Source organism: Chanodichthys erythropterus, chromosome 20, assembly GCF_024489055.1.
Source record: "Chanodichthys erythropterus isolate Z2021 chromosome 20, ASM2448905v1, whole genome shotgun sequence".
NCBI classification, from domain to species: domain Eukaryota; kingdom Metazoa; phylum Chordata; class Actinopteri; order Cypriniformes; family Xenocyprididae; genus Chanodichthys; species Chanodichthys erythropterus.
The window spans coordinates 3,664,515-3,687,203 of NC_090240.1; the positions used below are offsets into that span (position 1 = coordinate 3,664,515).

Consider the following 22,689-nt stretch of genomic DNA (forward strand, 5'->3'; position numbering starts at 1 on the left):
TTAATTATTTTTTCTTTCCCCGTCGGGATTGTTTATAATTAAACTATAAAAACAATCCCCTATTATGATCCTCAGTGCGTAATAGATGTAGTATGAACATTCGTCCCCGCTAGAGAGGATGAGTAAGTTATATACAATAGCTACGTTTCTATTAAAAAATTCGAAATAAGTATTATAAATAAGTATTCTAAATCAATATTTCTGCTTATGCTGCTTCGCCACCTGCACGAGATGAAATCGTGAACGAAGGGGCGGGACGATGATGATGACAAATTTCAGCGTGCAATACATACGCATTTTCCATCAATGGAAGTTTAACGGGAGGGTTTTGCGTACCATATATACGCCAAATGTGACTTTGGCGTATAAATACTACGCCGAATGAAAATGCAAACTCGTAGCATAGATACGCAGTAGCAGGAGACTGGGTTGGCCTGCCACATCACATACAAAGAGCGCGCTGTGTGAAACAGGCTGTACAAGCATAAACAAAACACGATGCCCTTGTCGACTCTGTGGCCATAGTTCCCTTTCGTGGGCACTATCGACGCTACGTCAGTGACGTGATGGGAATCCTCTGCATTTTTGTGTTCGTGAAGCACTATTGTATCCAACCAATGAGAGAACGTGACGTCAGAGGCGGGCGACGTCGCGGACCGGAACCTATAAAGCATGCCCAGAAACAAAGAACGCTAGCTTCTGTTGTCTTCAGTAAGCGCTATTTGTATCTTGTCTGTCTTATTTACTGTTGTCTGTCTACTATCTCGCCAGAAAGTGATCTCTTTGTCTGAGGACAAGAGTTTCTAACAAGTGAAACAAGACACATAAAAGACATACATATATATATATAAAATGACGGAGAAAAGCCAGTGTTTCACTAAGTGTGCACCTCCTTGCCCGCGATTCATCGTGGAGGGAGATACACACGAGATGTGTGTGAAATGCCTGGGAGTTGAGCACGCACAGGCAGCTCTTGAGGGGGCTGTCTGTGTGCACTGTGAGTGGCTCACTCTCAGGGCGCTGCGCTCACGCCGGGCGCTCTTTGAGGAGGGCGCCGCGGCGAGTGTTCCCCGCGGGTCTGGTCCCGCTGCTGCCGAGGCACAGCGAAGGCTGCACTCGTGGGGTTCACAAATGGATCTAGCAGAGGGGGGAGAGACGGGCTCTGCCTTATCGCTTCCCTTACCTGCTAGATCTAGTGTCTCTCCTTTGGTGGTGGAAGCACGCGCTGCGGTTTCTTCCCCGCAAAGGGAGGCACCGACACTGAATATATCTTCCTCCGAGGAGGTTGATGTTGAAGGTGTCGAGGGTGGTGATGAGGGACCGTCATCCTCATCTCCAGCCCATGAGGAGCTTATGGAGGTAGTGACCCGGGCAGTAGAAAAACTGAAAATAAGCTGGCCCGCGGAGGAGAGTGTTCCAAAAATAAAAAGCAAGTTAGATGAACGCTTCCTCCCAGCTAGGTCACTACCCCAGCGTCGGGGACTGACGTTCTTTCCCGACCTCCACACCGAGGTGTCGAGGTCGTGGAATAGACCCATGCAGTACCGTGTCTTCAGCCCACAAACGACAATGTACAGTAATATCACGGGGCTGAAGCAACACGGTTATGGGGCGATGCCTCGGGTTGAGGAGATGCTTGCGAGCTATCTCTCGCCCGAGTCTGCATCGTCCCTGAAATCCCCGACGTTGCCCACCAAACCACTAAAACAAACATCGAGTCTGGTGGGCAAGGCTTATTCGGCAGCGGGTCAGGCTGCGGCATGTCTGCACACAATGTCTATACTGCAGGCATACCAAGCTGATCTGCTGGGGGAGATTGAGGAGACTGGGGAAGCTACTTTTGAAACGATTCAAGAGTTGAAAAAAGCCGCAGATTTAGCTCTCCGTGCCACCAAGGAGACGGCCAAGTCAGTAGGCCGTTCTATGGCAGCCCTGGTGGCCACGGAGAGACATCTGTGGCTCAATCTCGCAGATATTAAGGATAAGGACAAACATATCCTTATGGATGCGCCGCTTCCCTCCGAGGGCCTGTTCGGTGACGCAGTTGCTACTGTCGTCGACAGGTTCGAGGAGGCGAAAAAACAGAAAGCGGCGTTCCAAAGATTCCTTCCCCGGAAATCTCATCCCCCTGAGGCTGCTGGGCGGGAGCAGCCGATAGCCGGCTCCTCGGGATACAGGTCCCAGCAGAAAGCTAGTGTGGCCGCCCGTGCTCCCCCGCGGAAAGCTTGGGGACCGGTGCGCGCTGTACAGCAGAAGCCTTCTGGGGGTAGGGCGGATCTGAGGACCATCATTATTTCCCGGAAGGCTTCCCAAAAGAAATCCTGACGGTCATGGGTCAGGGTTTCTGAGGGCAGTCCCCTCCGAAGGGGTTCGACGATTAACATCTATCGTTCCCCATCGGTGCCCTCAGGGGGCTGTTCTGCCAACCCTGCCACCCAGTGTGCGACAGGGCGCAGCAGTCCCCGTCGATCCTTCGAGGAGGGTCGGCCAGCACGATTCGCTTATCTGCCGGTGCGCCGTGCCAGATAAACGAGCCAAGTGCTCAAAAAACACCAGAGACCATTCTCGAGAGGCTGGTTCCCTTAGTAGAATTTTTGGGGGAATGGAAACTTCTTCCGAATATTTCGAAATGGGTGCTGCTCATGGTAGAACAGGGTTACAGAATTCAGTTCGGTTCTCGTCCGCCCAGGTTCAGTGGAGTGATTCACACAGTGGTAGCTCCAGAGCAGTCTCTGGTAATGGAACAGGAGGTTACGATGCTTTTGCAAAAAGGGGCTATAGAACGGGTTCCCTCTCCCAGCAAAATGTCGGGCTTTTACAGCCGCTACTTCATTGTTCCAAAGAAGGATGGGGGGTTGCGTCCGATCATAGATCTTCGTATACTAAATCGATCTGTAAAGAAGTTGAAGTTCAAGATGCTTACACTCAAACAGATTATTCCACAGATCAGATCCGAGGACTGGTTTGTGGCGATAGATCTAAAGGACGCATATTTTCACATTTCCATCCGTCCTTCTCACAGGAAGTTCCTCAGGTTTGCTTTCGGGGGCGAAGCATACCAATACAAGGTTCTTCCCTTCGGCCTATCACTATCACCCCGCACGTTCACGAAGTGCGTGGATGCAGCCTTGGCTCCGCTGAGACTCCAGGGCATCCGCGTGCTGAACTATATCGACGATTGGTTGATTTTAGCTCAAACAGCACGTCTGGCAGCTCAACATCGAGATGTTGTGTTGTCGCACATGAAGAAGCTTGGGCTGAGGCTCAACGTCAAGAAAAGTGTGCTGGTTCCGAGTCAGGTTGCCAACTATCTTGGGGTAATCTGGGATTCCATCACGATGCGGGCGCAATTGACTCCCGCTCGTGTGACTTCCATTCTCGGGGCCGTGAATGGGGTGAAGTTAGGCCGGTCACTCACTGTAAAACAGTTTCAGAGACTGTTGGGTCTGATGGCAGCTGCGTCCAACGTTGTTACTTTTGGCCTTCTGCACATGAGACCCTTACAGTGGTGGCTCAGGACCAAGGGGTTTTCTCCGAGGGGAAATCCTTTTCGCATGATCAAAGTCACACGGCGGTGCCTTCGTGCTCTGGTCATGTGGAAAAAGCCTTGGTTCCTGTCCCAGGGACCCGTGTTGGGAACTTCATGTCGTCGCCTAATGCTTACGACAGATGCGTCCCTTACGGGCTGGGGAGCGATCATGAGTGGTCGCTCAGCTCAAGGTCACTGGGAGGTACACCAGCTCTCCTGGCACATAAATCGGCTGGAGATGCTGGCAGTGTTTCAGGCTCTGAAGCACTTCCTCCCCGACCTGAGGGGCCACCATGTGTTGGTTCAGACAGACAACACTACGGTGGTCTCCTACATAAATCACCAAGGGGGACTGCGGTCTCGGCCACTATGCAAACTGGTCAGTCACATCCTCCTGTGGACCCAAGGGAAATTACTCTCGCTAAAGGCGGCGTATATTCCGGGGTATTTGAATATGGGGGCGGACGCTCTGTCGAGGCAGAGCGCGAGTCCGGGGGAATGGAAGCTTCACTCAGAGGTAGTGGAGCTCATATGGAAAACATTCGGTCGAGCGGAAGTCGATCTCTTTGGCACAGAGGAGTCAACTCAATGCCCTCTGTGGTACTCTCTGAGGCACCCAGCTCCTCTGGGGTTGGATGCCATGATACAGACGTGGCCGAGGCGACGTCTGTATGCTTTTCCCCCAGTCTCTCTGCTCCCGGGAGTTCTGGACAAAGTCCGTCAGGAAGGGGTAGACCTGATATTGGTGGCTCCTTTCTGGCCAACAAGAATATGGTTTGCGGACCTAGTATCACTTCTTCACGGCTCTCCTCTGGAGCTTCCAGTCAGACAGGATCTCCTGTCCCAAGTATTCTCCTGTTCTGTATGTCAACTCGTTATTGGATAATCAGTATGACAAATATTTTTTCTTTTATTTGGTAGAATTTACTCTTCATTTTGAAATCATTATTCATGCTTTTCCGAAAAAGGTATAAAGTACAAAACATTTGCTAAATTCAGAACCTCGTACTAGCACACTACTATTAACTATGAGTAGTATACTGTATACTAGTATGCGTTTCCTAATTCAACAGTTTTTGAAGTCTCTTTTTTTTCTTTACCCCAGCCAGGTTTGTTAACTAAATCATTATTTGAAGTAAAATAAATATAGGAAAAAACAATTAAACTTATTTTATTTCAGCTCGTTGCCAAAGCAATATTTATCACTTTGGTTTAAATAAAAGTACTAAAATAAAAACTAAACAAAAAACAGAAACATAATAATAAAAAAAAACTAAATATAAACACACACACACAAAAATAATTAAGAATATGAACTAAAAATATGATAGTATATCAGTGATACTAAAATAACACTAACCCTGCAGTTCCTGCCCACCCTGATTTGAATATCCCCTCCCCTCTCTCATCTGTTATATGAGCTTCCTGGAATACTATTTCTCAATGAGAAAGAGGAAAGCTCAGACTCATTCGCACTGGACTGCTTGAGGATCACAGCATATTGCATGCTTCAACATGAGGACCCTTCCTTTCAGTTTGCTTGTGGTGCTGGTGAGTTAAAGGCCTATGTGATACAGCCATACAGGTGGTCAGTCACGCCAGCTCATGTTTCTCTGCTCATATTTCTAGACAACAGTAGGTGTTTATGTTGCGGGAAGTCTATCGCAATGTAAAAAGCCAGGTGAAATCCAGGTTATTATACAATGAGCTATAGAATGTTTGGTTTTGATTAGCTAATGTGATTATTTTATGTGTCATGTTGTAAGAACTGTAGGGTATACTTATTTAAGTTCTGTTGACTTGGATACATGTTACTATGGGGTGTGCATGAAAGTGGCTTTCATTCCAGTAAGTCTTTGACACATGACACATTAGCATGCACTTTAAGAATTGTTTGCATTGTAAGCTGATGCCTTTACACTGTAAAAAAAATGACAGTGATTTTAAAGGTAAAAGACTGTAAAAATGACACGGTGGAAAACAGTTAATGGGTTTACAGAAAGTTTCCATACTATATACGGTGAATAACTGTAATGGATCAAATGGTACATTTAATGTAATTTTACAGTAAAATACTGTTAAATTGACAGTTTTTGGAAGTGAAAAATAACAAGTCATTGTAAAATTTACAGTGAAAAACCATAAATTGACATTCCTACAATTCCCTGCATGACACTTAACAATTTATGTATTTTCATTGAAATAACTCTTGTTTCTTCTTAGTTTTTTCTAATCATTTATGTACAATTATGTAAATTTATGTTACATCTAATTTTGTTAAATTAATGTTTATTGCATTTATAAAATTTCATGAGTGTTACCATGATGATGTTTAGTGTTTGTTTGAATAACACTGTGTGCACATTCTATATATTAGTATTGTTCTTTCAGCTGGTGGAAAAGCTGCTTGTGATGAGCTTTGATTCATCATGAGACTCTCATCACCGCTGTGTTTGGTGGTTGTCAGTGTATTAATGGTACAAAACAGATATTAGAACTTCAATAGGTTGGTAAATTAACATCATATCAGTTTTTTTACCGTAAATTTAACAGATTTTTTTTACAGTGTGTAAAATAAACAATTATGAACCGTAATTATTACATTATAAACCTTTAAACTAAACCCTTTCAAACTGTAAAATAGATAGTAAACTAAGTGCTGTCCTGTAAAACCTAAAACGTTGCTACTGTATATTTTATGGTAAAGTTCTGGTAACCACAGCTACTGTTTTTTTTACTGTAAATTTTACAGGGATTTTTTTTTTTTTTTTTTTTTTTTTTTTACGGTGTAGGTATACTCCCAAATATGCTTATTTGTAAAACCAATTAATAATTATGTGAATTAAATTAAATGTGCATTGGCGATATCTAATTATATATAGTGTTCTATATAATCTGTACAGTTGTGAGCTTGTGTATCATCCTATCATTGTATCATCATCATCATTCATTTTTCAGGGTTTGACATGTCATGTCAGAAAGTTTGATTTACTATATGAATGCTGGCCAGAAAATACAGTCATTTGCATACTGTTGTTGGAAAGGCCCATTTGGCAGTCGTCCTAAAATTATAGTTTTGTCATCAACAGTAACAGCAGTAACTAATAATTAGTCTTTGATCTCATTGACAGACATTAAACTTTTATTTGTAACTTGTTTTGGGCAGCTGGACTACAGATATGTGGACTCCTGCCAAGTGGCCTGTCAATGTGATATTATGCCATGATCAAAATATTATATGAAATACAGTAGTTAATCATTCCACATTATATAATTGAAAAAAACAATTTCAAGAAGTGGCATTATAAATAATATCCCTGCCTCAATGAAGGGAGATTCACCTTGACATTAAGAATGAAGAGTCCTTCATGCAACATCATTTATTCTTGGTGCCAATAGTCTCATGGGCAGCACGCCGACATATAGCACAGGTGTGATTCGGGTGTCCCAAGTTTGAGTCCTGGCAAGTGTGGACCTTTCCTGATCCCATCCACCTCTCTCTCCAACTTCTCTTCCTGTCAACATACTGTCCTGTCACAATAAAGGCAAACATGCAAAAAATAAATATTCTTAATATTTGTATACATTTTTCACAAGTTCTCATTAGGTGCAAATTATATTTTAATTACCCTGACTATGGCAATAAATGAAAATGAATTCAATAAGCTTATCAAAATCTTCTCAGCAAAGTGTTTATATTTAAAACATTCAAAGCAATTTCAAATTTAAAACCATCTTCACTGTAAAAAAAATAAATAAATAAAAAATAAATAAATAAAATCAAAGTTGTAAATAAAACAAAGATTATTGGAGTACCTTTAACAATAAAATAGTTCATAGTCTTTTTAGTAATAGTCTTTTTTACTTAAAAAAATTCTTCTTGTTACTTTGTAATTCTTTGTGAAATTTACTAGCAGTTTTGGAGTGAATATTGTTGCAAAGTAAATCTTCACCATGTTTTTTCACTGTTTCTATATTGACACAAAACCATTCAAATTTGGTTCTTTGACTTTCACACAATATTACAATCTTAAGTCACAGGAACAATCTCTGCCTGGAGAAATGGGGTTATTGTCTTTTTTCAAGGTGAAGAATGTGGTAGTTCAAGGTTAGTTTCTGGAGGCTTTTAAACCTTTAAACATTTTCAAAGCAATACATTTCTGGGTAATATCACATTAGTTACTTGACTAAATCACCCATCTCCTAAGAATCACTCTAACTTGCCACTAAAATGAGAATCTCCTGCATGTAAAACAACTGTAAAATGTTTCAGGTAAATCACACAATGGCACTGAAAATGTAATTCAATATAGTATTGAATATAGCACCCCAAATCAAAAGGAAAAAAAAAAAAAAAAAAAAAAAATATATATATATATATATATATATATATATATATATATATATATATATATATATATATATATATATATATATATATACACACAGCTATGGAAAAAATTAAGAGACCACTTAACATTGATTTCTGAACTTGGAGTGGTCTCTTAATTTTTTCCATAGCTGTATATATATATATATATATATATATATATATATATATATATATATATATATATATATAGTACAAAGAAATTTTTTTGTAGTGTTTCTGAATTATTTTCATTACAATTAAGCACACTTCCTCCTCACTATTCTTGATGTACTGGAATATTACTTTTGTATTACTTACAAAAAGTATTACTTTTGTAGGATTATGTAATTAGATTCCAGCAATGAAATACTTGTAATTAGATTATATTGCATTTTAAAATACTCATAATCAAACTAGTGTTTATTGATTACATGATTATTTAATATTCATATTCAATTCATATTCATATTCAATTGTATTCAGTAAATTATTCAGAATTCAGTATTGTCCCTAATTGTTATTTTTATCTTTTCATTTTACATTTCTAAAAAAAGCCTATTGCTCATTTATTGCTTATATATTACTCAGCCAACTATAATTACATGGAAATTTGAATAAAACAAAAAAAAAAAAGAATTTTTTTAGTTAGTGTTTTTTTTTTTATTATTATTATTATTTATTTTAATTTAACATTTTTAAGAATTAATTAATCCTTTGGGTTTTTTTTTTTTTAATCAATTTATGAACCCTCTGCAGTTCCTATGAATGCACTTCATATTGTTGATAACAGAAAATGTAATAATTTTCTTTCTCTTTGTATTTTGTATTTCATTTTTTATTTTATTTATCAATGTTGCATAAGATTGGCAAAATCAATGTGATAAACTAGTTAGGTCAAAAATAATCTAAAAGTAAACCAAAAGTAGGCAGATTATAATACCTAAGATGTGTAATGTAATAGATTACGTTACTACAATTTTTGTAATGTAATTTGTATTCGGCATTGGACTACAATTTGTAAAATAATCTACCCAGCACTGAAGGTAATGAAAATATAGGTAAAATAGGACATGTTTTGGAATTCAGAATTCATGAATTCATGAAATTCATGCATTGACAACCTTTATAACACAATTTTCATAACATTACTTATGATGACTTCTTTTTAACTCAGTTTGCCTGGACAGTGTGTGTGTTGGCTGACAGTGGAAGGATACGACAGAAGCGTGCATGGATCATTGATTCTTTTAATATTGAGGAAGAAAACCCTGGTCCATTTCCTTATAATTTAGGCCAGGTGAGAGGCATTTCAAACAGTTTCCTGTTATGTCATTCAATTCCATTTTATGTGTAGAGTTGTCAAAAGTACCAACTCTAGTAAAAGTACCAAGTCAGTACTGAAATGTTAAAAATGTGACAATATCAGCATTTCCCCCTAGCATTTTGGGTGTTGTTAAGTGCTGTCTTAGGGTGCATTCACACTTGTAGTTCTGGACCAAAAAAAACCCCAAAAAAGTGGTGTTCCCCCAAAAATTAGTGTTCGGATTGTCAATTTTATCATCGAACCAAAAGATACCAAACTTAAAGGCATAGGATATGTTCACATCCTTATTGATCGGATTTTATGACGTATTGCCTATTTTGAGATGGAACCTACAGAACATCCAAAACAATGCTATGTGCTGAGATAAATGCGCTTGTTGTGTGTGCATAGCCTGCATATAATGGTATTTTTGTCAGCTGGGAACTCGTGAGGAGCTTCTAAAATGCGTAAAGGAGTCAAAACAGTGACAGGAATCCCTCTGTCACACACACAAACGATCTGCTGTGTGAAGACACATGTCTGATGCCTGTGATGGGCAAACTCTCAACTATGATGAGAAAAAAACGATATGCGTGAGGATTCTTTTTAGGGTCTCATTGTCCTATTTTGGTTCATTTACATGTCTTCGGTTTCGTGTTGCGTTTATATATCATTTGAACTGCACCAGAGTTTGTTTGGAAGTGGACTGAGACCCATATTTTTAGCAGTCTCGGTCCACTTGTTTGGTGCGCACCAGGGTTCAGATGGCAGCGTTCACATATGTTCGAATGAACCGCACTAACAGAGCAATCGCACCAGGGTTCATTTTAATTGAACCAAACATGACAAGTGTGAACACACCCTTAACCATCTCTGATTGGCCATTGTGTTCACATGCTCAACAGATATGTCTGTTATTGTCTACAATGATCAACGCTTCAAAAATAAAGACATTTTTAATGCTCTTCATCAAGCACTAACACAGATACACATGGGAGAGTTTGAAAGCAAGCATCTATCAGCAGATCCATTGCTTGAAGTGGAAAAAAAATAAAGTGCCAGTATTCCCCATCAAGGGTTGATTAAAAATCATTTAATATATTGTTTTTAGTGTAGGCAGGAACAATACACGTTCTGCACTACCTATCAAGTCAGTCCCTGAATACTGATTTAATTTCAAATCATTTTAACTAACCAGATCATATTCATTCATATTAATTACTGTAATTGCAATTAGCAATATGTTTAATCTGAAACTATGTTTAATCAGCACTCAAAATGTTAGGGGGAAATGCTAGTATCATCACATTTTTAATATTTCAGTACCGACTGAAGTCAGTACGTTTCGACAGCCCTATTTATTTGTATAGCATTTTTCACATTACATGTGTATAAGTACTATTATCATGATCATGTGAACATTTAAGTGTGTATGCACTCAAAAAAATGATTCTAGCTGCTTGTTCAGTTTATTTAAATAAAATAAGCTGAACCAACACAAATCTTTAGTTTTTTACTTAATTGGCATTTGCACTCAATTGTATTATGTTAAATGAAATTAAATTTGCAAAATGTTAGGTCAACCTAAACCATTTGTGTTGGGACTACATGAATCATTTATGTTGCATTGATTGAACCTGGGCAGTGTATTTCTAGTTCCCAGCATGCTTTGCGTAGGGAAAGATTGGAACAGTAAATGTTGAACTTAAGTGCTGTTTAATGTGTTTTTTAGTAAAGGGAAATACCTTTTAAAGTTTGATGTTCAGTTATATTTGACATTTAAAAGAGTTTATGTCGATTTTTTTTGAGGTTACCATTATGCTGAAGTGTAGACCTTGTGGTTAGGCTCTAGGTGGCTACGTAAAATAAATTTATATTGTTCTCAACGAGCATTAACTGTGCTCAAGCCAGTGATGAGAAGTTCTTTACCTGATCATCACTTGCATGCTATAAATGTTATGCATATGAAAAAGTGTTATTTTAGTTTTTATAGAAATATAAATAAATTAGTTTGAGGGTCAGCACAAAATTTACACAGTCTACATATGGTCATCAGCTTTTCCCCTCTCAATGGTCATGAAACATGTATATCTGTGTACAACAGCTACTCAAAACCTAAGCACAAGCGCACATCTTCACCATGATGGTAACAAAAAAAAAAAAAAAAAAGCACTGGTTGGATCAACAAGAATGAATTATGTTCAGGAAACATACACAGAATATGTCAAATGAAACTGGTGTGATCTCATTCAATTAGGATGAATTTCACTCATTAGTACAATTAACCTAGCTTAAGTTCAAATAAATCAGTTCAACTGTGTGGAAATAGGTGTCATAATTGAATTAAGTTAGACCAACAAGTTATTTTTTTGAGTGTGTTGTTTGTGTTTCAGATTGAACTTGAGAGGTCTTATTTAGTAAAATTCCAGCTACATGGTCAGGGTGTGGATGAAGAGCCAATAGGTGTTCTCAAGATTGACAATAAAGGTTATGTTTCAGTATGGAGAAAGTTGGACTATGAAAATTCACGAGGTATTAAAATTCTCAATGTAAGTACTCTGTGAAAAACAAACCACCCATTACATAATAACATGGAAATTAATTTAAATACACTGCAAAGAAGGCTTGTATACTGACATTCACTGGACTCAATTACAGTTGAAATTTGAAGCAATAAATGAATCCAATAATGAAGTGGATACAAGGCTCGGGGTTGAGATTAAAATATTGGACATAAATGATCATGCCCCAAAATTTCAGAGGTCAGTCTATGAAGTGACTGTGAACGAGTCTCTTGATCAAGGTAACCCAATTTGTAAAATTAAATGATTAGTTCAACAAAAATAGGACATTCTGTCATTATCTACTCACCCTCATGTTGTTGCAGACCACTATGTTGTTATTTTTTTTCATAACACAGAAGCAAACATTTTTGATTATTACAATTATTACACACTACACTCTTTTCCATACAACCAAAGTTAATATCAATTATGAGAGGACGATTTTCAGTGAATAAACAACTTAATTTGGCCTGTTTCCCACACCAAGCTACTTCATGAAGAATTACAATATAGAACACAAATCTTATAAATATGGAGACCTGCACATGACATGCGGGGGGGAAAAAAAGTATATTGTGGCCACAAATTAACAATTGTTCCCACTACTTACTAATATGTCAGCACGTTTAACTAATTAGTTTTGTCCTTATTTTAAGTAAATCGTACACACAATATAATAATTTGTTTCCTCGTTTCACTATATTGTGGCCACATTGTAATAATTTGTTCCCTTGTTTAGTTAAATCAAAATGAGGGAACAACTTAGTTCAACATGGCCACGACTGAACTAAAATGAGTGAAAAAATGAGTAAATCATGGCCACAAAATTCTTAATTTATGGGAACTAATTCTTAACCACAATATTTATATTTTTGTCTGCATGTCATGTGCGGGGCTTCATGTTACAACTGATATTTTCATGGCGCTCTTTTGTGCTCGACAGCCTTTGGGGCTGTACTAAACCTTAATTCTTGACCTAAGTAAAATGACCATGGTAACTAAACAGATAGGACTAAGTTATAAGATACAGTATAATATACTTTTTTATTCCACAGAAATAATAACAGCATGCAGGCTTGAAACAACATGATGGTGAATAAATAAGGACTGGACAAAGCATTCTTAAATATTGAATAAATACTTTGAGCGTAAAGAAATGACTTTGGATGAAAGTTCTTTTCTTAATATTTGTCTAGGTAAAGATGTACTGACAGTACTGGCATCTGATGAAGATGATTCAAGTACAAACAATGGAACATTTGATTTCACTATCAAGTCTATCACACCAAAAACAGATAATGTTGAATTCTATATTCAACAGCAAAAAGATTCCGGGACAGTTTATTTTAGGGGGTGTTTGGACTATGAGGTATGAACCTAATTTCTTTCAATGGTAATAATGATCTATTTTTTTATTTTTGTACCTTTACCTGTTATTCCATTCAGATAACATGTATTGCTTTTTGTGCTTTATAAATATTTCTCCATTCCTACACAAGAAATCTTAATACTAAATTAATCTTTCCCAGAAAGCTCAAAAATATACAATTTTGGTTGAAGCAAAGGACAAAGGGGAAAAAATACAGCTCTCAAGTACAAGTACACTGGAAATAAATATTTTGGACAATAACAACAATCTTCCAGAGTTCTCCGGCAAAACAGTAGGTTTCATGGTGGATTGAAAAATTCCAAGTTTTGATACTTGTGATATACTTGGTTATTGTTTTTTTTAAATAGCAAGTTAGATATATTTCCCTATAAAACCCAACAAAATATTTGACTTGTGTTTCAGGGACCTGGGAAGGTCAAGGAGCGAGAAACTGGGGTTGAAGTTCTGCGACTGCAAGTAACAGACAAAGACATCCGTGGTTCAAAAGCCTGGAAAGCCAAATACACTATCTACGGAGATAAAAAAGAGCAGTTCAAAATTGAAACAGACCCTGTTACAAATGAAGGGATTTTAACAGTTGTTAAGGTAGGCAGATGGTTGATATTTTGTTGTGTAAGCCAACCTGCCCAAAGGTTGATTCATTGTTGCTGGTTTGGGCTGGTTGTGATGCTCAAACAAACAAGAGAAAATGTTTTGATAGCACCAGAATCAGAGTTTGAACTGAAATGCCTTGTTGTTATACTGATGATTCTGCATGTTTTGCTAGGGATAGGAGCCATTTTGACATAGAAAATATACAAAAATATGTATGTATACATACATGATGACACCTCTCTAAACTCTCTTTACTTTTTGGCTCATTCCAAACACCAGCAACTGGACTACGAGGAGCAAACATACCAAAATCTATCCATCAGTGTGCAGAACGAAATTCCTTACTTCTCATGTAAGGTCAAAAAGCAAGTAAAGAATGCCTTGTGGGAGCTTGACAAAAAGCCCCAAAACTCTGGTATGAGTGATGCAAACCTCTATAATACCATTCTAGTGACCATTTATGTTGAAGATGTCAATGATCCTCCGGTATTTATACCTCCTGTTAAAAACGTTTCTGTAATGGAGAACATAGCTGTAGGAACAAGTCTAACAACCTTCACTGTTAAAGACATGGATGGAAGCCATATAAACACATTTAAGTAAGAGAAGCTCTATTGTGTGTAAAACTAATGCCACTGTAGTTTATTGGAGGAACAGGATCACAAAGGTGAATTCATCTGGTGTTTCTCTGATTCTCAGATTTGTTAAAGGTGAAGATATTGCTGGATGGATAACTGTTGATGCAAACACTGGACAAGTTTCCACAAATAAAATTCTGGACAGAGAGTCACCATTTGTGATAAGCAGCACCTATAGAGCAACCCTATATGCTGTGGATGATGGTAAGACACTACCATTCACTATTCTGGGGGTCAGTAAAATTTTGTTTTAAACTAAATTAGTACTTTTTTTTTTTTGTAAATTGATGAAAAGTAACAATTAGATTTCAATAAATGCTTTTCTTTTGAACTTTTCATCAAAGAATCCTGAAAATGTATTATGGTTTCAACAAAAATATAAATCAGCACAACTGATTTCAACACTGATAATAATAAGAAATGTTTCTTGAGCAGCAAATAAGCATATTAGAATGATTTCTGAAGGATCATGTGACACTGAAGACTGGAGTAATAATACTGAAAATTGAGCTTTAAATCACAAGGATAAATTGCAAAAATATTTCACAATACTACTGCTTTTACTGTATATCTCTATAACGATTGGAAATAGAGAAAGAAATAAAGAGGCTGGAATGTGAACATAACTCTCAAAATAAAAATTCTTTAGATCTATTGAAGCAAAATAGACAGAAATTAGATGACTTGTTAACTTATAAGGCAGAGGGGGCTCTAAGATATACAAGCAGAAAATATTATGAATTTGGTAATAGAGCAAGCCGGCTACTTGCTTTCCAACTATGTAAAGCCCAGTCTAGTAGAGTTGTCCCGAAAATTAGACATCCATATACTGGTATACATCACAACCTAAAGAAATTGCAGATGCATTTAAAGATTATTATAAAAACTATATGAAGGGGATGAACAGCCAAATAATATTCTGGATTCTATTAAACTGAATAGACTGACAGACGAGGAGTCTGAAATAATGATTAGTCCCATTACAGAGGAATTAACCCAAATTCTGTGTCAAACGTATAATTACGCATTAGAGAAAGGACATCCTCCAAAATCATAGGCTGAGGCAGTAATAACAGTTATACAGGGTTAGACCCAGTAATAACAGTTATAAGTACATAGTATGTACATGGGGAACAGGACTGTAAAATAAAGTGCTACCGAGAAATCTTACCGACCACAAAACTTTCTAACAGTAGTGTACTTATAACAATTATAGATATTCTCATATTTTGAAGTATACCTGGACAAAGAAGTAATTTTATTTTATTTAAAAATTAATTTAATTTGAGAGAAATGCACACAGGGTCCAACATTAACATTTGTCTAGTGGAAAATGCATGTAAAAATTAGCTATCCAAGTTAGTCTTGTGTAACTTACACAGGACATTCTGTAGCAATCAGTGAGAAATGCTGGGGTGATACAAGTGTCCTCTTATCATAATGAAGAAATAAGCCTCATTAAAGACACCATTAAAAGACACGGTTCTGTTTACTCCATGTCTCTGATTGGCAGGTTTCCCACCACTGACAGGCACCGGAACTCTATTTATTCACCTGAATGATGAAAATGATAACGTACCAGTGCTGGAAGTGAACACAGTCAACATGTGCCTGGATACAGAGCCCACAATAGCCAGCATCACTGCTGTAGACCTGGACCTTCCTCCATACAGTTCACCTTTCTACTATGAGCTTTTAGGAAATGTTAAGGACAATTGGAGGTTTGACCCAGACTATGGTAATGCCACCTTCTACTTCACTCAGCCCAGTCAACCCTACACTATACCAAACTGAATATCCTGTTTCAACCAGAAAACACATCACAGAAGTACAATAAGTTATATTGACTCTAGGCAAATAATGCTAGAGATCACTTAGAAAGACAGTGCTAGTCCATCACCTCCTTGAGGTTATCTATGTGTATCTCTACTTAATAGTAATACTAACACTCATCTATTTCTCTTGTAGGCACAACAGTGAGTCTTGTAAAAGAACACAGTGTGTATTCAGGTCAGCACCAGTTCCAGATCAAAATATCAGACCAGCAGGGATTGTACTCCATCCAAAACCTGTCGGTCACAGTGTGCGACTGCTCTATAGCTCCCAACTGCCATGTCAAGATGGCTCGGAAGGCTCAGATGGGACCTGTTGCAGCCTGGATGGTTATACTTGCAGTTCTGTTCTTTATAGGTAATGCAGCGATTTACAATGTTTTGATTGCATTAACAGTTCTGATAGGTGATGAAGGATTTTACAAGCAGTTTCATAAAACCCATCCTTCTGTACAAGTCAATCCAACCATCAAAGGTGTGGTAAAACAACAACAAAAAAGCTGTGGAAACCTGTAGAAACCTGTTTTTGATGACATGTGCTTTTGAGAATTACACTTATATTTCATTGTTCCAGAATGCCATGTTGATCCAGTCACATGCATTTGACTCTGACCAATGTTCCTGGGGGCACACCATGCACATTTTGGATGTCTCTCCTATCTGACCCTTATATTTCTGGTGTTGGAGTCTCTGCTAATAAGCTGTTGAGTTTGGGTTTGAATAGGAAGAGTTTGAAAAGGTGTACTGTTGGTCTGCCTCCAGGAACAGGGTTGAGAAACACTGGTTTATCATACCGTTTTCCATGGTCTGCTTTGTCATTCTCACAAAATGACCTTGCTCGAATATGCACAGTTTGTTGGGCTGGCAATAGCTGCCCGCAATAAATTATGTTTTATTAACAAAGTTTGGGAGGAACACATTTAAATGATCTATCCAATCAGCACGAGAGGAGACCAGAAGAGCAGAAGCAAGGTTCCAAGTTCCCAGAATTCCCATGACTGAACTGTTTACTTTGAACTGTTTACTCACTGCTGCCTCTGCAGTTATTCATCTACTGCTGTTACACCTGCAGCCATTTCATTGCTGGTTAATAGCCAGGTGATTGTCAACAGTTCACAGCTGCGGTTTACCTGGCAGGTTGACAAATGGGGCCGCCTCCGAAATGCAGAGAAGTGGATACCACAGATGCTTCCCTGACAGAACTGCTGGGTGGGGCCAATAGCCTCGGACCTTAAGCACCGATTCCAAAATCAGGTTGGGTTTGCATTGTCGGGCCAGTATCCCTGAAGCGCTATCCTAAAACCTGCCCTTAACATGCCTCCATAAACGACGTCACATAACACCACTATTTCACCAGCTGACCGAAAACTAGCTAGATTGCAAAATGAACAACAGAAGTAAATGTTTGGTCTTTACTTAAAGACTTAAGATTCCAGTATTGATATTTCACCTATGTTTTACAAATTTTTTCAAATTCTTTACAGATGTTTTACAAATTTTACTGTAAAATGTTACAGTGACAGTAATTTATTAATTTGTGTCAGGAGTGCTCATCAATCTTGCTCAATCAAACTGATATTTAGCATTTCACACAGAGAACACGTACCTATTCAGTTGCATCTCAAGGAAGTTATTTCAAACACTTGCTGGTGCCTGAAAGTGAGTTTTAAGCTGAAAATTGTTTAATATGTCTTAAACTGAGGCCAAAAGTTTAGCTGGTAGCCTGGTATAACATGGGAAATGAGCAGCGGTGTTGACCCTATCCCGACTCAGGTAAAATCCGCCTTTGTTCATGACCCATCCTGAGACATGTGCAGGAGAGACCGTGCAGGCTAATAGACCTTATTCACAGCAGCACCACCTTTGAAAGCAAGACTGTGAAGTATACACATGCATCTCTTCAGTGGGTTGTTATTTAATGTGTTTTTATATTGTTCAGCTAATGAAACAATATCTTTCCAAGAAATTTCAGTAGGCCAAAAAACAAACAAACTAACAAAACAAAACTCCAAAACAAAACTCCAGACAACATGAGCTGTGGAAAATTATAAGTGATCTAGGAGCTTTATACAGATTTTTACAGTGGATGCCACTGAAAACACAGGTAGTCTATTTCTCACAGCCAACTGTGTTTTTTTTTGGCCATGGGACCCACATTTTCCTATTGTCATTAAGCCGCGGCGCAAAATTGACTTAATAAAATATAAAAAGTTAAACGGATAGTTCACCCAAAAATGAAAATTAGATATTTATCTGCTTACCCCCAGGGCATCCAAGATGTAGGTGACTTTGTTTCTTCAGTAGAACACAAATGATAACTTTTAACTCCAACGGTTGCGGTCTGTCAGTCATATAATGCATGTCAATTGGAACTTCGTCTATAAGAGTAAAAAAAAAAAAACATGCACAGACAAATCTAAATTAAATCCTGTGGTTCGTGATGACACATTGATGTCCTAAGACATGAAACGATCGGTTTGTGTGAGAAACCGAACAGATGGAATTCCTTTTGACATGCATTATACGAATGACAGACGGCAACGGTTGGAGTTAAAAATCATCATTTATGTTCTACTGAACAAACAAAGTCACCTACATCTTGGATGCCCTAGGGGTAAGCAGATAAACATCAAATTTTCATTTAGGGGTGAACTATCCCTTTAAGATGCTCCTGATGAATAGAATGAACATTATGCAAATCCTTTCCAGCTAACACACAAAGTACCAGTTATGTAATTTATTGGTACTTTTTGGTACTTTACTAAATTTCATGACTTACTAATTGAAAACATAACTATGATGTCGTATGCTTGTAATTTCTTTTGTGCTTTATTTATAATGAAGTGATATACAGTGTGTTGAGTGTATGCTATGAGCACATGTTACGAAATAACATTATGTTAATGACATTGACATATAGCCTGATAACATCTCGCAGATACTGTATCAGGACAACACACTTTTCTCAGGCACTCTTTACTTGAACTGTGTCTGACAGAAGAGTTGTCGTTTCTTTGACTGCACACTCCACGACCCACTCAAAATGGTCTTGCGACCCACTTTTTGGTCGTGACCCACACTGGTCACTAATAGCTTCCTACAGGCCAACAATGTTGTTGTTTAGTCTCCTTTTAACCCTTACAACTGCTCCACCTCATCCATTGCTGGTTCAGAAACCTATTATATCCATTTCCGGAGCTATTGAAGTTGTGTGTCCAGACCCTAGGCCACCGGCACGTCATTGGTCAGGGTCACGTGTGACTGGATCAATGCCAGATTCTCTGTATCATACACAAACTCATTTCCAATATGACTAACCATCTCTGGGGGTCTTACAGTATTAATTGAACCACAGTTGCACCAAGGTTAAAAAAATTCTTCTTCTTTTTTTCAGCATTTTGCTTAATGGCCCTTCTGATCTCCTGCAAGGCAGAGAAAAAAATGATTGAAATAGATGAGGGCTTTGGTCATCTCATCAAAACAAATACAGAAAATCCAGGAACAGACTGTTTGGTAATTTCATCACTTCATCATTTGTGCATTTTATTCAGTTTCAGGCAACACTTTACAACAAGGTTCTACATGTTAACACTAATTTATGTTTATGTTTACAGCATTTGTTAATCTGATAATTTCTCTTTTCTACTTTTTTAAATATTTTATAATGTAATTTATTCCTCTCATAGTAAAGCTGAATTTTCAGCTCATTACTCCAGTCTTCAGTGTCACATGATCCTTCAGAAATCATTCTAATATGCTGATTTGATGCTCAAGAAACATTTCTTATCATTATCATTGTTGAAAATAGCTGCTGCTGCTTAATTGTTTTGGGGGGGGGGGGGTACATTTTTATATATGATTCATTGATAAATAGAAAGCATTTATTTCAAATAGAAAGCTTTTGTATCTTTCGATCAATTTAATAGGTCCTTGCTGAATAAAAGTATTATTTCTTTAAAATTAACCCCAGAATTTTGAAAGGTACAGTATAGTGTACATGTACTTGATGTGACATTTTTTAAAAAGCTTGAAATTATGCCTAGTTATTGTTATTTGTGGAGTATAATTAGGCTATAGTAGCCTGATATGTATGTCACAGGTGGCTGTTGCAAAAAAGCGCACAACAAAGGAGAATAGTAGGAAATAGTCTTTTATACAACAATAATAGCAAAACATGGGAAACAACCTCTTAACAATGATGAGACAGAAAAAAGAACTGAACAAAACAGGGAGTACTGCTAGAACTAAATGAGGGAGCTAATGACATAATTAATGAACACCCGGTAAACAGAATGAAACTGAGGGTATATTTACACAACAACAATGTACTAAAAACAGAGAAGTTTTTTCTTTGTACAGTTGACAGCGTTGTCAAAGAGATCCCCGTTCACACGTGACACAGATCCGTGAAAATGACATGGTGACATATGCTGCCAGTCCAGTTGGCGATGTCACTGTGTAAAGAAAGAATGCACACCTGCGCACATACGCAATCTTTTACAAAGCACTCAATATAATACACATGTGCATGCCACCATTTTCACAGATCCGCGGTTTTGTAGTTTATATGGAGATGATAACGATACCGTTTTCAAAAACTTGCACTTTGAAACCCGTTTTTAAAAATATGTATTTTCAGGCCCCCAAAATGCCATTGTCATGTAAACAAATGGCCAAAATGCAAAAAAAAAAATAAAATCTGTTTTTAATTGAAAATGGTGTCATATAAATGGCCTTGACACCTACTGGGAAAGTAGGTCACAGGAAAATTGAACTAAAATACACTGAACAGAACATACTCCTGACAATGTGTAAGAAACCATGTAAAATAAAATGTTACCACATTAACTTTATAGATTTTTAAATGCTGTAAAATGTTTGTTCATATACATACTACCTATTTCATAAACAAATAATTATGACCCAAACCTTATTGTAGAGTGTAAAGTATTAATAAGTGTAATTGTGTGTATTTATATAAAACATCCACTGTTGCCTTGAATGATTTTTTTTTTTAAATCTAAATGTATGTCTTCATAAAGGTTCCTTCCAGTATAGGCATTTACAAAACAGATTCTTTCAATGTAAATGCCAGCATAAATGTGTCTACAAAAATAAAATCAAGCCAGATGGTCACATCACAAACTGTGAGTAACAATAAAACTCTATAAAATATTATTCTGCCAAATAATATTTGGCTTTCAAATTGATTTCAAACATTATTAATATCATCTGTTTCTGTATGTTGTGTGTAATTTTTCATGAGTAATTCAAACAGAAACATTAAAGGTTTTATTTAAAAATACAGTTAAAAGCAGTTTGATTTTATTTCTATTCCCTTAAAGTGAAATTCTGCATCCTGTTTGCTATCATATACAGCAGATGTACCTTTTCTTAAAATGATCATTTTGCTTCAAAATATCCAGGTGATGCAGGCAGTTTCACAGGCTCCACAGTCAGTCTACGACAGCCAGATGTTCAAACGCTCAATATACAGGGTGAATATTACCAACAATAGCAAGTTTCCAAAGTTTTCGTCATTTCATTGGTTTTGTGATGGACTGTTTCTGCTATGTATGTTTTCTAGAGTTCCACAAGAGGGAGAAACAGAGAACATTTCCAAGTAAGAATAAAGTGACAGTAATAATTCACAGCATATGCTAACACAGACTCAGCTCAGCCTTTTGTCATATCATCATCTGTGCTTTATTCAAGCAGCGAGCAAGTATCAGATCAAGTTTTAGAAGTACCTTTTCTTACAAGGTCAGTGCGCCTTACCCGAGAGACAAGCTTGCTGATATCATCAACAAGGTGATTTTATGCTTGTTTCAATGTACACTACTAATCAAAGGATTGGACACATCTACTTACTCTTTATCATTAATATTTTAAAAGCATTTAAAACCTTTAGATCTTTTTATAACATGAGAAACATAATGAGAAAAATGTTTGACAGGATGGTAATCAATTTTTATTGAGCTTTCCTTTTCCCCACCCCATTTTTCTCTTCAGAAATTACTTGCTCTCCAAACCCAGGAGTTTGTTGTTTATGAGCCGCACTGTTACGCAGATGAAGGACAAGATACAGCCAATTCTGAACTGGATGCAATCTCTATTTCAGAGAATGATTTTCATCCAGAGATGCTTAGAAACCTGGACAACAGGTTCAGTCAACTAGCAATCATTTCCAGACCTGACCTGATGAGAAGGTGACAGTTATCACAAGAAGTGTAGCAGGTTTTTTTGAGAATGAGATACTGAATGAAAACTTGAAATCAATAATCAGGGATGCTGGGTCAAAAAAATTGGAAAAATGGAATGAGGGTCTTGAAAGTTTTTCCTACTGTTTAATAGTGTTAAAGTAGCACAGATGTTTGGTTTTGGGTCAATGTAAAAGATTTCATTGTGACTCTCTGTGCAATGTCTTGATTTCTGTCGGCTGCAGGAGAAAATTCAGAAAGAAAATG

General features: G+C 37.5%; 1 protein-coding gene across 1 annotated transcript; it reads left to right on the forward strand.

Moving 5' to 3' along the window:
- The first annotated feature begins 5,044 nt into the window (after positions 1-5,044).
- cdh26.2 (cadherin 26, tandem duplicate 2) lies at positions 5,045-22,435 on the forward strand. Its single transcript, XM_067372320.1, has 17 exons — positions 5,045-5,080; positions 9,076-9,198; positions 11,598-11,753; positions 11,863-12,007; positions 12,965-13,137; positions 13,298-13,429; positions 13,561-13,743; positions 14,032-14,351; positions 14,452-14,594; positions 15,904-16,128; positions 16,359-16,580; positions 19,617-19,735; positions 21,265-21,369; positions 21,649-21,720; positions 21,810-21,845; positions 21,941-22,033; positions 22,235-22,435. The coding sequence occupies exons 1-17, from the start codon at positions 5,045-5,047 to the stop codon at positions 22,433-22,435; spliced, it is 2,484 nt and encodes an 827-aa protein (XP_067228421.1).
- Positions 22,436-22,689: the final 254 nt, after the last annotated feature.

Coding starts and splice junctions, on each gene's coding strand:
- cdh26.2 (XM_067372320.1), top strand. CDS start 5,045: ATGAGGACCCTTCCTTTCAGTTTGCTTGTGGTGCTG. Junction 13,138..13,297: donor GGGGGTGTTTGGACTATGAG/GTATGAACCTAA, acceptor AATCTTTCCCAG/AAAGCTCAAAAATATACAAT. Junction 14,352..14,451: donor AGCCATATAAACACATTTAA/GTAAGAGAAGCT, acceptor TCTGATTCTCAG/ATTTGTTAAAGGTGAAGATA.